This window comes from Ictidomys tridecemlineatus, chromosome 7 (assembly GCF_052094955.1).
Source record: "Ictidomys tridecemlineatus isolate mIctTri1 chromosome 7, mIctTri1.hap1, whole genome shotgun sequence".
Classification (NCBI taxonomy): domain Eukaryota; kingdom Metazoa; phylum Chordata; class Mammalia; order Rodentia; family Sciuridae; genus Ictidomys; species Ictidomys tridecemlineatus.
In genome coordinates, this window is record NC_135483.1 from 37,252,688 (window position 1) to 37,270,620 (window position 17,933).

Here is a 17,933-nt window from a genome sequence, read left to right on the forward strand (position 1 = left end):
TATGTGTGAAGCCCCTGATTCAATCCTCAGCACAGGGGAAAGGTGGGAGGAGGAGGAGGAGAAAGGAAGGGAAGGAGAGGGAGGGATGAAAGGAAGGAAGGATAGATAAATGCCAAGAGAAAAAGAAGCAAAATAAATAAATGAGTAATTTATAAGGAAAGAAGCATGAAATAATGAAAAACATAAAAATATCTAACCTCACTAGTTAATAAAACAAAACATTTAAGATATCATTTCTCACCTTAGTTGGCCAATATTAACAGGACAACAGCCCACACTGGTGAAAGTGACAGGAGCCATTCCCCTCACTACAAGTGAGATCCTAAAGTCAGTACTGAAACAACGGGCACGGTACACCAAAAGCCTTAATATGGACAACTTTTTTAAAAACCAGGTATGTCATTTATAGGCATTTAGCCCAAGGTCTGTTCTTGCTGTCCTATAGCCCCTTTCCAACAATAGCTGTTTCCTTCTCACTGCCCACGGTCCACATCAGATGGTCTTCATATGCCCAGGCCACTTTTTTCCTTCCTTTTCTTCCTGATTCCAATTTCCCTGAAGCATACGCCATCAGACAAGCAACAGGCTCGCTCTCCTTGGTCAAGTCCTCTACCAACTTCCCAGGTGCCCCATTTACCAGCCACACCACCTTCCTCTCCGCCCCCAAACATTTAACGTCATTTCCAGTGGCCTCGGCATCTACAGTCGTCATCCTTCCGGTGCCCTGGGGCCTGTGTACTTCACTACTTCTACTTTACCTCACCCTCAAGCACCCACACCCCTGGCCGTCCCTCAGGTTTGGTCATTGCCGACTCTGCTCCACCTTAAAATCTCAATTTCATGCACATCACTCCTCTACTTTCAGCCCACTTACCCCCCTCCACATCCTTCAACCACTGGAGCCTCCTATTCATCTTTGCTACCACTGCCTCAGTGCTCACCACTGTACCCTCATCCCTGCTGTCGGCTTCGACTCCAGGGTTCACGGGACAGTCCCTCCATAATATGGGCTCTCAACCCTCTCCACCTGCCAAGCCCATCCCCATTAAGTGACTCTCCAGTGTTCCCAAGTCAGCACCCAACTGGGAGAACACAGCTGGGGAAGAACACATGGTAGTCCTGAGTCTTACTAAACAAACCCAAAACTCAAGGGGATGCTCTCTTAGCTTTCTTCTGAATCGCTTGTATTTCTCCAGCCAATTCAATCTTCCACTCTCTCAGAAACCTGTTTACAATTCCTCTCTCCTTAAATCTCCGACAGCCCCGCTCCCTTTCTTGCACCTCACTCTCTGTTCACTGAGAAGACAGTCACAATCCAACGCATGCCACCAAATCTCCCCACAGAGTCTAAGGAACCTAGATCTAGAGTCAAACTGCAGAGTCCACGCTCCAACTATGAAAATGGAAGAACCGAGCCCAATCCTATCAGGGCCCCCCTGCCCTCTCCCGGATCCTCCCACCAGCCCAGAAACATGTGATTCTACCAAGAACAGAGTCTCTATATGATCATGAGTCCACAAAGGCAGGAATACACTTTGCTTCATCCCTGCTGTAGTCAAGAATCGTACCAGACCCACAGCAGGCTCTAAATAAGCATGTGTGAGATGAGTAAGTCCCCAGAGAGACATGTACAGAAAGATGTTCACGGAAGCACCCAGCAAGAAATCGGAAATAACCAAAAGGGCCACTGGTAAAATACAGCACATCCACTCTGCAATCCTAGGGACTCACTCAAGCTGTACTCTGAGTGACAGCCAGCAAGCTATGTGACTCACAGGCCGAATCTGGCCCATATCTTTTTGCACAACCCATGAGCAGTTGTTAACATTTTTAAATGGTTGCAAAAAGGAAAAATAATATTTTACGACACATGAAGATTATATGAAATTCAAATTCAAGTGTCCACAAAAAAAAGTCTGATTAGAACACAACCACGCTCATTTGTTTTTATGTCATCCACGGCTGCTACTTTCATGCCAAATGGCAACATTTATTGTCATGAAGACGAAGGGCCCTCAAAGCCAAAAATATTTACCATCTGACCCACTATCAAAAAAGTTTGCCAACATTTGATTTAGAGTCATATTTATTAAAATGGGGAAACTATCCACAATATGCTGTTAAATGGAAAAGTCAGATTTCAAAATAATATAGTATAATCCTTTTATTAAAAAATTTGTACCAATGGAAAATGTACATGCACTAAAAAGTCTATATAGTAAAAAATAGTATTATCATCATTATTATTTCACAAACACATAGAGGACCTCAACTGTGTTTTATGGGAGGGCACAGGACATACAGCAAGAGGCCACTGCCCTCAATGAGCTGGTGAGCTAGCTTTCCAGGAATGTATCACCATTCGTCCTCTCAGTTATTTACCTGTCCATCAGTCAAGGAACTACAACATTTGATTATTCCCTCATTCAGCAGACAAAAAATAATTTTTTTTTTTAATGAAAGCTTTTAAGGCCTACCATGAATCAGCACTAGGTACACATGGAAGATGCCACAAGAAATGAGAGGGGGAAGGCGGTTATGGTGGCACATGCCTGTAATCCCAGTGACTTTGGAAGCTGAGGCAGGAGGATCACAAGTTCAAAGCCAGCCTCAGCAACAGCAAGGCGCTAAGCAACTCAGTGAGACCCTGTCTCTAAATAAAATACAAAATAGGGCTGGGGATGTGGCTCAGTGGTCGAGTGCCCCTGAGTTCAATCCCTAGTACAAAAAAAAAAAAAAAAAGAGAAAGAGAGTGTGAGAGAGTGCGTGCACAAGTGCACTTCTGTGCTGGGAACTTCCAATTAGTGGGAATACAGATTTCCAATGTTCATATGTACTTCCCTACATAAATGAAATAAAGGCCCTCATTTGTTCATCTCCAAAGAAGGACACAAAAGAAAAAAAATTTAGAAAAATAGATACTAAATATAAAGAGTGTTGACTTCACCAGATGGCAGGAATACTTCAATTTATAAAGAATTTTTTACATATTTCAATAGTTTTCTTAAAATTGTATAAATAAAACTGGGTACAGTAGCATATGCCAGTAATCCCAGCAGCTCTGGAGTTGGAGGTGGAGGATTGCAAGTTCAAAGCCAGCCTCAGCAATTTAGTGAGGCCCTAAGCAACTCAGTGAGACCCTGTCTCTAAATATAATATTAAAAAAGGACTGAGGATGTAGTTCAGTGGTTAAGCGGTTGTGGGTTCAACCACTGGTATCAAAAAAAAAAAAATTATAAATAGGTCTTGCTTTTATAAACAGTTCTTTAAAAGTACAGCTTCCATGGAGTGGGGGAATGGCATGAGAATCTATTGGCAAGTGTCTAAAACCCAGGTCCACAGTTAAGGTGGCAGCAAATAACCAGGAGGAAAGTTGTAACCCAGATGGGTAAGTAAAAACCATTTACATATAAAACAATCTTGTGACATAAGTAATATCTTCTTCCTTACTTCCTGCTGACCCAGAACTCAAGGCAAGCCTGTGAAGACTCCACATTACACATCAGGAGCTACTGCAACCTCCTCCCAACTGCTCGTCAAGGAGCGCCCACACTTCTCATCCCCTTACCATTACAGACTAGAAAGGGCAGCGCCTTACCTTTTGTACTTTTCCAGAAGATTCTTGGCTTGCTCTTCAGCAAACAGAGCCCCAGCAGGACAGTCTGGGAAGTCACCCGGGATGTGAGGTAACCTTTTATACTGAGAATGCATCAGCGCCTCTTTTAACCCTCCAACTCTTGCACCTCGGTAGATCTAAAAGAAACATCAAGAGCTATTTTCAATTTAACCAACTTAAAGTGAAATTGCTTAATTGTTTGTAGGGGGAAAACGGGAAACAACATAATGTACATCAAGAAGAAAACAGATAAACACATGGTGAGATAATTCTGAAAATCCATGGCCATACAGTAGTAAAAATGAATGAAACTGAACTTCTTCAACCAATGTGGAAAAAGCTCAGTATCAAGTGAACACACCAAGAAAGACAAGCATAAATACAATGAGTTATGTAGTTTAAAAACATGTCACATGTACTTATTTTACTGTGGGATACAAACTTTCACAATGCCAGAATGGTGATTATTTCAGGAGGAGAAGGAGAAATGAGATTGGAGAAAAGGACACAGAGTAGTTCCAGGGAATCTGTATGTTTTATTCTTCAGCTGGATGGCAGGTGAGGGATGCAGGCATCCATTATATTGGTATCTTTTCTTTTTTTTAATGCTTGAATTTCATAATTAAAAATTAAGTGGAATTACTTTAAAGTATTCCCACTGGATTTCATTAAATGAATGTCCCTTGCACTAAGCACTAATGGCTAAAAATTAATTACCTACATCAATCTAACATTCTAATATGCCTTTTACAATTTCTAGCATCAAAGTATATTTATACTAACCAGAAAAAAAAACAGAATAGATTTTAATAAAAAATTTAAAATAACAGTACTATGGACTAGGGTTGTGGCTCAGTGATAGAGTGTTTGCCTAGCATGCACAAGGCACTGGGTTCGATCCTCAGCACCACATAAATGTACAACAAAGACACTGTGTCCACCTAAAACTAAAAAATAATTATTTTTTAAAAATAAGAGTAAAAAAGTATATTCTATATATCCATGAAAGTTGTCTTTTGCTTTTAAACTATTATAGATTTCTTCAAGTTAAAAACACAACATTTTGTTGCTATTAGTAAAAACTCAAGCTACCTTTAAAAGCTTCAAAAATTTATGATACGTTACAACAGGTCTTAGTAATGAGAATCTAGCTCCAAGGACTGTTTCCATGAAATAACCATATCCCAGATTATAGATCTAAGGGCAGAAATATACCACTCAGATTCTAAGTTGTACCCAAAGTCTGGCATTTAGTATTTATTAGGGATGTATTTTAAATGTTGCAACTGTTAGTCGGAATCAAAAAGTAACTTACGAATGGAATCCAGAAAGCCATGCCCCAGCCCTTTGGGAGTAGGACATCCCAGCCACTTCCCCAGCCCAGTCGCTCTTCACCAGTCACTTTTCCAGGCTGCTGAATCAAAAGGATAGGTATCTTGGATTCATGGGGACCTAAAACAAGCTGTGACCCAGGCACCAGCAATTCACTTCTCATCCGGTTCAAATCCTAAAGTGGAAGAAAATAATTCAAGACAAACAAATAAAAGAAGTAAAAAGTAAAAGAAGGTACAATTAATAACAACAATTGGAAAAGTACCCTGGCTTCTGAGAAAATTTCTCACCAGGCCTGAATGATTTAAAATAGAAGATGCTATATAAATGATTTGTTTAGTGGAATTTAAGGAGTGGCTAACAACATACTTTCATTATTTCAAATATCTACTGAGCAAATACAGTGACAGGCACTTTTCTAGAACCTGGGGAAAGTAGTACATGGCTCTAGCTCTCTTTCAACTGAAATTCTAAATCCAAGCTAAAATGTGAGAAGCTAATCTACAAGTCTCCTTTCCTATTTTCCATCTTCCAGCCAACCACCAAGTCTTCTCAATTTTACTTTCTAGAAGGTATACTAAAAACCCCAGCTCTTCTACTCCAGCCACACTGCCACAGTTCAGACTCCCATCATGTCATCATCCCATCTGGATTATTTCAAGGCTCTTTTCTGCAGACATCCAAACCAGAGACCTCCTTCCAAATCCTAGCCACTCCCCATTCCTTCCCCTGTCTAATCCACCCATCACATGGCTGCCAGAATGAAATCCCAACATGTTATGGCCTGTCTTGAAACCTTCAATGGTGGCCTACATCATCATTCCAAAATCTTAAATGTCTTAAACTCTTTTACGCTCTGACCCCCATTTATCATTTCAGTTTCATCTCCTAACCCCCTACTGACTCCTAGCTCATGACCTGCTAGGAGATACATGAATGGGTCATTTGGTCTGGGTCACTGCACACAATTGTTCTCATTTCCTGAAATCCTTTCTCTGCTAAAGCCTCAACCCTACCCACCAAGAAGTATGGTTAATTTAATTCTGACTCCTATTTGAGAGTAAGTGCAAATACCAGCTCCACCATCCTGGAGGCAGGCCTCAATTTCTCTACTCTGGGTTCAGAACCCTTTTCAGAGGCTTCCTCAGTACCCTATACCTCAGCCACATTATAGTCCTCTATCCCAGCATCTAATACAACACCTGGCTCTGGTGAGAGCTCATTCACCATGAAATTAGAGACAGACAACATTTAAGGGGGCAAAAATGATTAAAGAACAATGTATTTAAACCATAAGATTATCACTTTGAGAAAAAATACATTGTCTAGAGATCATTCTTTCCTAAGAACAGAAAAAAAAAATCACAATATATATCATGAACAAGGAATCCATAAAATGTTTGAAAATAAAGTCTGTGAGCCTCTGTAAGGTACAAAATCACTTTTTATGGTCTCTAGAATGATAAATTTCAGCCATCATTCATGATTTTACCAGTAATCCTTACTCTATTAGTTACCTGATCCGAGATTTTATTCTCTGTGACACTCTTACAGATATCTTGGTTCCAGATAAAGCTATGCGTACACTCCACAGGCACACCCTCCAGAAGCAGCTGTCTAACTTTCTCATTATCTAAGAGGGAAAAGAAATATCCTTCAAACCACATCCTTAAATCAATGAAATCCTTAAATCAACACTCTAAATGCTGGCAATATACCTTTTATGACAAGAAAAATATGTGATAGGCTTTTATTTTGTTTATATATTTTGGGAGTACTGGGGATTGAACTCAGAGATGTTTTACCACTGATTTTTTAGTCTACCCAACCTTTTTATTTTTCATTTTGAGACAAGGTCTCACTAAATTGCTAAGGCTGGCCTTGAACTTGTGATCCTCCTGTCTCAGTTCCCTAAACCACTGGGATTACAGGTGTGTGCTACCACACCTGGCTTGATAGACATTTATTTAACTACAGAACTTACTCGACAAGTTCTTAACAGTTGGTTTCAGAGTTTATGAAGCCACAAAGGCTGCTAAGCTCTTTAATAATTATTTTCATGCATAGGAAGCAAGTATTGCAACATTAAATTAGCTCTAACCATGGAATTCCATGTTTAAGATAATTCTAAGAAATGTCTTCTTCTGCCCCTTATCTCAAGTCTCTCATAACCTATTTTTATGAAGCTATTTTTGAAAATACATATTCCTCCATTCCCTTAAGATGAGCATATTTTCTGTGAAATGTACGGTTTTGTCCCAAGGCATGCCACTCCAGAAAGTGCTCTACTGGATAAGGGGGAGTTTCAGTGATAAACACCTATACTGATAGAAGATACTTCCTACATGCAGTCGTGTAATCACTAGGGGGAAAAATCTTTTAAGACTAATTCTGTTGAATTGAATTTTTTAAAAAAATTAACGGTTAGACAAATCATGATTTTTTGGCTGATTCTAAAATGCCAACACAAAAACATCACTCAAAAGCACATACCTGTGTGAGTCTGATGGCTGGGAAAAAAATAAATTGGAAGTGACCAGGCCACAATGTGAGAGATTTCAGGGGAAAACAAAGTTGGAGAAAATTAAATTAACGAACAGCTTTGAGATCTAAATTGCTTATAAGCAACAACTGCTTCCATATGCTGCTCTTCCTCACACAGACACTAAACAACAGTCTCCAGCACCTTTTATGTGCTGTGAAGGTTCACATCCTATCTAGGAGTGGCAAGATCCCTTCCCAACAATCCTGGTGTACCCAGAATGCTTTGACACGGATCTGAATGACAGAACTGAGTTGCAGACAAAAGAGATGGCTGATACTTAAGGTATAAAGCACTACCTCATCTTCAAATATTCTAGATGATAGAATACTATCCAGTACCAAGAAAGAAATAAGCTACCAAGTCATGAACAGACAGGAAAGAATCTTAGGTGCACATTTATACCAAGAAAAAGGGACAAACCTGAAAAGGCAATATCTGTAAGACATTCTGGAAAAGGCAAAATTATGAAGACAGTAAAAAGATCAGGGTTGCCACAGGTTACCAGTTAGAAAGGCTACAGCCTTCAAATTCAGTCTGCTTTATAAATTTGTATTCAAGTTTAAGTTGCCCAGCTGAAGACATGGTGTGTTTTCAACCCAAAAGCAGAAACAGAGAAGTTATGGCAAAAATGAGCATTAACTGGGCACTCCTGGAGGTCAATTGCAGCTCTGGGCTCTAAAAGTGCTTGCAAGAGCTGTAAAAAGTAAAGGAATGATCTCCCACCTACCAATCTGGACTCTTCCTGTACTATGGGTAGCAAAGTTACATAGCCAAAGAGTGCTTAATGAGAAGGATTAAAATAATCCCATAAGCACAGTGTAAATTCAATATTTTTTTCTCCCCCCTTTTTCTTGAAGAGAAGAGGGTGATGAGGATTAAACTCAGGGCCTCACACTGCGCGCTACATTCTAGTCCCCATTGACCAATGTTATTACAAATTCTTCTCTGGCAGACAGGGACTAGTTAAAATAATCTATCAAAGCAAATCAGTGAATGCTTAGGGAAACAAATAGGATAACAGAAAATATTGTACAGATTTGGGATTCTGGTGGTTTTTTTTCACCCTACGTTGTTCGGTTTTGAGCCCAGGGTCTTGTGCATGCTAGACAATGCTCTACCACTAAGCTACACTCCCATTACCAGATTTATATTTTTAATTCTCACCTAGAAAGCCAATTACTTATACAGTGAAATGCTGTGTTAATGAAATTGAAAAGCTTTGCAAAACACATTCTTAATACTAAATCTGAACTTAGGAACCTAATGATCAATTAAACTTTTTTCAAAGCATCTGAGAATATATGTCTTCACCTCAGGTTCTTCATGTACCTTCTCTTGAAAAGCTCTCTAACTTACACAATACACAATACACACAAGAAAATCATTTGTTATTCAAAGCAGGCAACACCTTCTTTATGGTTTAAGTCACACCAGAACTGATCTTTTTGATCTAAGTCAAAATAGGCAGATATACAGACAGACTGAAACTGTATCAGAGAATTAAAATTAAGACTCTACAAGGATTGATTTTTTTTTAGTTTACCCAGCCCACCAAAATATACTTCTACCCCTTGTTTAGACTTGTTTTCCTAAATGAGATGATACACTTATTAATAATATTGATATAATACTAAACCTTTAAAAAGTCTTACTTCTTTATGTAGTTCATATATCTTCAAAGGAATTATAGTACTTAATACAGGTTCTAATGGAATGCCACTAACTAGATGGTTAGCTTTTATAGTGGAAATTAAATCATGTGTCTCAAAACAGACTTTAATATTCCTGAAACTAATTCATATTAAGATAAAAGCCTTAAGAAGGTTTTAATGTAGGACTGCCTCATTCCAAAAAAGAATTTTGAAGTAGCAAGAGAAACAAAGTAAAGTTCAGGTGGTTATGATAGCATTTAATAGCACAGTAAATGCAACAGTTTTTATTGTTGCACTAGAGCACATTGGTATTAAAAAAACAAAGACTGTGACTCACTGATTAAAGTCTTAGGCCCCAGAATTAACTAACTTACTTATGCATCTTTAAACTCCACTCTCATGCTATCCACCTTTTATGTGAAGTTCTGACAGGAGTTTATTACCTTTAGTAAGCTATCTAACTACATGTGAAAAGATTTAAAAAACTGAAGTTGTTATGAACACATTTGCATTTTTCTCCCAAAATTCACAAGCTAATTTTAATTATTCTTCCAATTAATGGTGTTTAAATGATAGTAAATACAAGAAGACATTATCACAACTGCTGCAAATCCCAGATTAGACTAAAATTTTAGCAAGCCCCACTCATACACCTACTCCCTCCCCCAGCCAATGAGCTTCTTCAGGCATCTCTAATCAATCAATACAAGAAATCTGATACTTCAGCACCTGGGGTGGCCTTGCCAGGATTCGAACCTGGATCATCTGTATGGTCAAACAGAGGCTTCCACTGAGCACAAGACCAGCTGCGGGTGCAGATCCCTTCCTCACAATTAAAATTCTGAAACACCAGGCATTTCAGAGAATTCAGTTTGCAGACAGGTTTTACTAAATACTAAAAAATAGAGAACTCAGAAAAAAATTTAAAATGAACACAAGCTCCATAGTTTACAGCTGAAAGACACACTCCCACGTCCCCTGATCATAACTGCCTCATAGCAGAGGAAGGTAAAGATCCCCGATTTTTTAACACAGAATTGTTAACAGGACTGGACCGTGCTCAACAAAATGAGGGAAACCAGGGGTATTGCAAGCACTTTACCTTGGCATTTTTCTGGATTGGACAAAGCTCTGGATCGCTTTGGAGGCAAATTTATTCGTGGATCCCCAACTGTCAATCCCAGAATAGTACCTGCTGGAATTTCTGCCGGTGATGTTATTCCTTTAAATAAAACAAAAACAAAGTAAACAAGCAAAAAAGCAAGCTTACAGAGGGTAATTCACAATACAAACATATATGCTTGTATTTTCAAATCTTTCAAACTTTTTTTGGACTAATTATTTTAAAAACATAATTAGTTTTTATTTCCCGTCCCCCCCCCACCAATTGATAATTTTAGAGAATAACCTTTTTTTTTAAAAAAAAGGGGTTTCTTGCAAAAAAAAAGATTCAACGGACATAAAAAAGGTTATTTTATAACATGAACACATAGGCTTCTCTCAGCTGTAACAGCTATGACCACAAGTAAACATGAGCAGTAACTAAGGATTTTTGGTCACAACCTGACATATGCATTTATTTATAATATCAGAATGCCAGTTATTTAGAATACTAATATCTCATGGGCTTATTGTTTGGTGATTGCCGTGCTCTGTTTGTTGAGTTCAGGCACCTTCTCTACTTGCTTCTCTTGCTACATCACTAATAGCAGCAAGATAAATAAGACCACTCATCAGACACCCAGATGCAATATGCTCTCCTAAACCACATGCCGTGCCTTCCTTCCTCCTGGTACAACCCAGCATTTCCTCCACGTACCTCCCAACAATTCAAAAACAGCTTCTTGTCTGTGATGAAGGGAAACATTATCAGGGTTTTTACATGTATCACTCCACCAAAGGTGAGGCGTCTCCCCTGTGTCTGCTTCCCCCTGAAAAACAACAGATTCTCTTCACCAGATGCATAATGAATCAGACTTAATAATTTTGTTATGATTATGGTATCAGTCCCCACCCCTTGTGTTTCTGTGTGTGGGAATGACTATTTCATGAAGAGTAGCAGGCAAGTTGCCACTGTTTTTCAAAAAGTAATTACCACCAGACTAAGTACTCTTCTAATTAGGAGCATGGTCATGGTATTAACCCTTCTCTCAGAATTTCACATACTAGAAAATATAGCCATGATTTTCAGAGACACTGCCTACCTAAGCTACTTTACACTCCCAGTCTCTCTCGAGCAAATTCCAACAAGAGGCCTTGTCCTCTTCTCTTATCATCACCTTCATTACCTCCAACTTAAGAAAAACACATTCCTCATCAAATGAAAACCAAATCTGTACCTGGAGATGTCATCTTCGAGTAAAGGATATATTACTACAGCAGTATTCTTAGAAATGTTGATAAAATGCACAAGCACCTCACTTTCCTAAAGAGAACAAGGAAATGAGCAAGGTTTCAAATAGCATGCTGTCTCATGGGTGCATGCTAGGAGAACCACTGTCTGTGATTCATTTGGAGGTTCACTGAAGAGGACATGTTCCTACAGATCCTACAGAAGCCACAGGCACCATTCACTTCACAGAACTCAGGTAACAAAGCTGAGCAGTCTGGAGTACAGGCTCTAGAACCACACTTTTTAGATTCAAAGTTCCACTCCAAAACTTATTAGCTACCATGGAGCACCTTCTCCATCTGGGCACTATGCTAAGCACCTAGGACAGACTAATAACAGGACCAGCCTGCCCTTGCTATCATGAAGCTTACTCTAATAGAGAAACAGATGTTACATATATACAAACACACCTGAGCAGATAAACTAAGGAAATACACAAGATGCTATGAAAAGAAAAGGGATATAATTTAACTTGAGGAATCAGGAAAGGATTACAAAGGGAAATGATACAAACTGAATGGGACAACTGACTCTTGAAGAATGAGGAAGGTTTATCCAAGCAGAGTGATGGAGGCAGAATGTTCAGCAGGCAGGAAAAAAAAAAAAAAAAAAGGTGCAAAGGCCTTGAAGGAGATGAGAAGTGACACATTCTAGAACCTGAAAGGCCAGCATGGCCCAAGTGCAGAAGCTGAGGGCAGATGAGGCCATAGAAGCAAGAAAGCCCAAGATTATGCAGGTCACATTTAGAACTTTGGATTTCACCTTTAATATGATGAGAAGCTACTGAAGAACTTTTAATCAGGAAGCAACAAGAAGTGAATAAATTCCTAATCTAGTTTCCATGCCCCAGACCTATACTGTCTAACACTACAGCCATGAACCGCAAAAAGCCACTTAAAATTAATTATTAATTAAAATTAAATAAAGTACAGATTCAGTCCCTCAGTCACTCGAGTCACAATTCTTGTGTTCAACAGCCTTATATGGCTCTGGCAATAATACTGGAAAGCACAAACCTTCCACAGAAAGTTCTATCCAAAGAAAGGTTATTACATTAAACTTTCTGAGAATCAGAGAAACTGACCCCAGGAAATATGCATCACTCAAGTCAAACACTTAAAAACTGGCATACAATTTCAGGGATTTTTAGAGATGCCCTATTACCCACCCATAGAGCAGAGTTTAAGATCCTTCTACAAGACATCTGGGAGAACAGTCAGTATGTAAAAAAGAAGTCAGTTTACTATCATATCAATTAGATTTGGTCTTTTAGAAATAAAAGATAAAAACAAAAACAAAACAAAAAAAACCTTTGATAATAAGTAGGGAAATATCCAGGCACAGTAGCACATGCCTGTTATGTAGCCTCTTAAGAGGCTAAGATAAGAGAATCCCTTGGTTCAAAGTCATCCTGGGCAACTTAATGAGACCTTTTCTCAAAATAAAAAGGCTGGGGATGTAGCTCCGTGGCAGAGTGTCCCTGGGTTCAATCCATTCAAAAAAAAAAACAACAATGAAATGAATGTTTAAAAGCCACGGCCCAAGATGTTTTGAGACTATATATTAGATTTCACAAATTTGCCAGGAAAAACATAACAGACACAGTTACTCTTACAGTGTGCACAGAAGCAACTTTCAGGGCCTCAGTTAGGATACAGTGAGAAAGGGGACCAATCAGCCGGAATCTGTTCATCTCCATGGTCAAATCACTGCAAGAGAGAAAAGATCTTGAAATGGAAACTTCCATCATGCCAGTCTGTGCCACTGGCAAAAATGGGGTGAATCTTTACTGAAAAAGTTCAGGAGGTTCACAGTAAATTCAACTCATACCTGATCACAATACCTGTGGTTGGAGAGATCCAAGAATATGGCTGACATGGATCCCTAGTTCCATCACCAATAACTTTTTTAACTGATTTAGCATTTTCTCTATCATCTTTCCTTTTTCTCTTCTTGCCAATTTTCTCATCAGCCAGTTCAATTTGACTTTCTTCTTGAGATGGTTTCAGAAGTGGGTTAGGAGTACAAATATTTGATTTGATGGGTTCCATGCACTGGCATACTGTTTTTATTTCCTCTAAGATATCCTAAGGATATAAACATTTACTTTAAATTTTGAAATTTAAATATAGTATACAAATTCTATTGGTTTAGTTTATTCTTTACCCTTTACAATTTTCACATTTCCATCCCTTCACAAACCAAAGCAAATTTATCATCATCAAAAAATCTTTTTCCTTTTTTGAACAAGAAAAAAGAAATGCCAAATATTATGAAAACAACATAACCACTATCATAAAATTTTTTAAAGTTTAAAGGAAAAAAATGAGAAATGTTTACAGTGTATGATATAAAAGCGGTGAGAATGCTAAAAAATAAAAAAAATTTAAAAAAAGGAAAGCTAAGCTAAAAGAAGAGTTAAAAATCATCAGAATTACTGGAAACAGTTTCCATTATCAAATAGGCTCTCACAATCAGTGAGGTCTCTGAGAATCAATGCAAGCAGGTGGACACATTAGTCCAAATGCAGCATCTCATATCTTTAGCATAGTAAGGTTGGTTTTCATCTCTAATTCTGCTTATGATTTACTGCATGAGGTCATGATTTGCCTTTTCTAAGGTAGACAAGTGCTGGGGGTCTAATGTATAGCATGAGTGATGATGGATATTTTAATTAATTTGATTGTGGTAATCTTTATACAGTATATCAAAACATCGCTCTGTATACCTTGAACATCTACACTTTACTTGTCAGTTCAATGTTTTTAAGTAAAAAAATTTTTAATAAAAAATAAAAATAAATTTGCTTTATCCAGAATGCATGTACCTTTCCCTACTATATGCTACTACCAAACTATCAGTCAAACTTGTGTACTATTTAAATTTCTGTACTATTGACATCCAATGGTAATTTAAAATGTAATGACAGAATGATGGAGAAATTATTTAAAGGATTATACCTGCTTAAGAGTTGGATGAAGCCAGATCCACAACTGCCTGCTTTCAGAACTGTCTCCAGGGGTCCTCTCAGACTTCCAAATAAATGTAACAGGTCCAAGCATTTCTCTGGGATACTTATTTGCTCGATAAAGCATGAGGCTCCCTTGGCGCTTTCCAGACAAGCAGTGAACTGCTGCAAAGGTCAATCCTGACATAAACACAAGCAAAGGACGGTGATTTCGAGTGTTGGTACTGCGGCATCACCCCCGCCTAGCCACTGTTACTTATTGTCTGTCCAGGAGGGAAAAAGTTTTGGTTTGGATCATGGTTTGGATGAAAGCCTGGTACCTAAGTTCTCAGTAAATATTTATTAAATGAATATTTAATAAGAGTTTCAAGTTGTTTCCTAAGTTCATTCCACAGAATCATAACTCACTTTATACTTAACAATGTTATAAAAAATTTAAATGCCACCCCAACTTTTCTTAAATTAACATACTTATTGGGACCGAGAACTACCTCCCACATTTTTTATATATGTTTAAATTCTAAAATGCTTACAGCAGACACTCAGTTCATGAAATGAATAGGTATCTAAGACTAAAATGGGATCCAGATTTGAAACAAGATTACCTGTGTCTAAGTTACACATTTGAGAAACTGCCTTTAGTATTTCTTCCTCTTTGCCCTTCAGCTCCAAACAACAATAGTAGGATAAATCCTGCACACAGGGAGAAACACAATTAAATTCCTTAGAATTTACATGGGGAAGAACTGCCGAGAAGCCAAAAGCTACATCAGAAAACCTCTAGAGGTCCAAGAGACAGAAAAAATTACCAAAGCTAGCTTTCTTGACTTATTAAGTCAAAAACTGAAACCTGCCATTCCTATTCCATTAGCAAATATTCTTAAACCAATTGAAATCAAAGTGAATCTCCATTTAAAATGCAAGTTACTATGTCCTACTTTTTAGTAAGCAAATCTGTTTTATCCCATAATATTAAGCAAGTTCAAAGTGGTTCAAACTACTACTTCTAAGTAAAAATTCTTCATCCCCCAAATCTATATAAGGTAATAAACTAGAATAAGCAAGACAGCAATAAACTGCAAAATTAAGCTAAGGTTCCTTACTCTGGTTAGCTAACGCAGGACCTCAAGATTATATAACACTGAGTCTAGAGACACATCATTACAAGTAATTTATCCCATCTTCAGTTTTGACCCTCATCAAGCCCTCTGCCACAACACCGTTAGCAATTTCCATCAACTGACCCTAAAAGGTGAATTACAGCTGTGATTCTGGCAAATTCTGACCAATTGACGCCATCACTAACACATAGAAATCTTCCTACCAATAGTCCCTTGCTCTCAGTTAACAGTGGCCAAGAGGAATCTCATCAGAATTTGTATAACTGGGTGACAGCACAGAATAATGGTGGAACACTGAAGTCTGACAACCTGGGCTCAAAGTTCAACTTTACCACTCATTGTCTGCTTGGGAATAAATTACCTCACCTTTGTGTACCTTAAGTTTCCTCATCCGTAAAATGGAAATAATGGTAACTATCTCCTTTGTGCTGTTTGTTGTTGTAAGAATCAAATAAAAACACATGTAAATAATTTAAAACAGAGCTGGACATATATTAAGCACTCAAAAGTATTTATTATTATTATTAGCTATCGCTTTTATTATTTAGGGCTGATCAAATGTTTAGAAAATATTTGATAACTTCAATCAAAGATTCTGTCTCTACCCACCACCCTGCTAAAAAATTCTGCCCCAGGGGTTGGGGTTATGGCTCAGTATGGCTTATCTTATACTATAGACTTACTAAGACTATTTATCTCTAGTACCCAGCGAAGCACCTGAGTAATCATTTTTAAGGTGGGCAACTTCACATATAGGACGTGGCATAACATGAATTAGTCAAAAAGTCAACCTTGTGGTGAGCACAGTGGCACACATCTATAATCCCAGTGGCTCGGGAGGCTGAGGCAGGAGATCACAAGTTCAAAGCCAGCCTTAGCAAATTAGCGAGGCCCTAAGCCACTTTGCAAGACTCTTTATCAAAATTTAAAAATAATAATAAAAAAGGGCTGGGGATGTAACTTGATAGTTAAATGCCCCTGGGTTCAATCCCTGGTACCAAAAACCAAAACAGAACAAAAGCTCATCATCATAAAGGGACTAAACAAAAATAGAAAGAAACCCCACTGGAAAAGTATACCTGGAGGAGACAAAGGTTTGTCATGGCTCGATAGCAGGCTCTGTGGCTCTTGACTGTCGGCCTCTCTCCAAGGCAATAGCCCCACTTCTTGACCATGTGAAAGCGTTTGGCATGCCAGATGTGAGTTTCCAACCATATGTTCTTCTTTTGTCTACGGTTAAATTCTTGTATTCGGTTTATATGACATCTTCGAGCCTTATGGCATTTATTTTTGGAATGTTCTTTTTTCTGATGTACAGCTTTCTCTGCCTATAGGTTCAAGAAGAGAGGCAAATCCTACTTTGTAAGCACTTCAGAACCAAATTAAATGTTAGGAATTCAAACAACTAACTTTAGATTAAGCTGTAGAGTACTTTACAGACCCTATTCATTTGCTTAATAACTTAATAACTCAGTAGGTAGAGAATGGACACCATGGGAAGAATAAGAGTTTTAGAGACAGGCATAGCTCTAGTGCTCACTAATAGTACAACCTTCGTGGACTATGAAGATAAAAGTACTTATAATAGGTTCAACATAGCAACATAAGCTTAATATGGCTATTAATAGAGAGAAAAAAGAATAAATCAAATGCTAGCTCATTGATTTTGTTGTTGTTGTTCTAACCTGTATGATTGTAACTAAAACCAAAAATTTAAGACCAAAACTACCAAGTGGGGAAAATCCACTCATTTAATTCAGTTAGGCTACTGACAAACACTAAGTGCTATCACTAGAAAAGAGACCTTACGTTAAATTCAGAAAGTACAAAATTACTGGTTAGTTTTTACTCTTAAATCTCTTCTATAGTCAAGCTAAACTTCCAGGAAAAACAATTTTCTATTAGTTTGTGATCCCATTAAGGATAAGAACTTATAGTTCAAAACTTCAGTTTGTTGAACTATTATCCCAGCACCAGGAGAACACCAATATATAAAAGACCACTAAACAAACATATCTGGAATTGACTGGTAAAGACATGAGCAGCTTAAACAATCTTAACAATGTTCAAATCCAGAATCCTGGTGAAGCCAAAACACAATCAGATTTGTACCAAAATTAAAACCAAATTCAAGCTAGGTGCAATGGCACATGCCTGTAATCCCAGAGATTTGGGAGGCTAAGACAGGAGAATCATAAGTTCAAGACCAGCCTCAGCAATTTAGTGAGGCCCTATACAAGTTAATGAGACTCTGTCTTGAAACAAAAATTTTTAAAAAGGCTAGACACTAGGGCTGGGGCTGTAGCT

The 17,933-nt window shown here is 38.1% G+C and overlaps 1 protein-coding gene across 3 annotated transcripts in view; it reads right to left on the reverse strand.

Annotated features, from left to right (window-relative positions):
• Positions 1-17,933, reverse strand: part of Pop1 (POP1 ribonuclease P/MRP subunit) — a 33,524-nt gene that overhangs the window by 6,198 nt on the left and 9,393 nt on the right. For 2 of the 3 annotated variants that reach the window (XM_005316312.5, XM_021725102.3), the window contains exons 5-14: positions 16,706-16,954; positions 15,111-15,198; positions 14,498-14,685; positions 13,368-13,624; positions 13,153-13,246; positions 10,965-11,076; positions 10,248-10,367; positions 6,466-6,581; positions 4,932-5,123; positions 3,599-3,753 (exon numbers count right to left, since the gene is read on the reverse strand). In XM_005316312.5, coding sequence (XP_005316369.3) covers positions 3,599-3,753; positions 4,932-5,123; positions 6,466-6,581; positions 10,248-10,367; positions 10,965-11,076; positions 13,153-13,246; positions 13,368-13,624; positions 14,498-14,685; positions 15,111-15,198; positions 16,706-16,954 — 1,571 coding nt within the window. Of the gene's footprint in view, positions 1-3,598; positions 3,754-4,931; positions 5,124-6,465; positions 6,582-9,901; positions 9,987-10,242; positions 10,368-10,964; positions 11,077-13,152; positions 13,247-13,367; positions 13,625-14,497; positions 14,686-15,110; positions 15,199-16,705; positions 16,955-17,933 lie in introns of all 3 variants that reach the window. The other variant, XM_021725105.3, reaches the window with a different exon arrangement.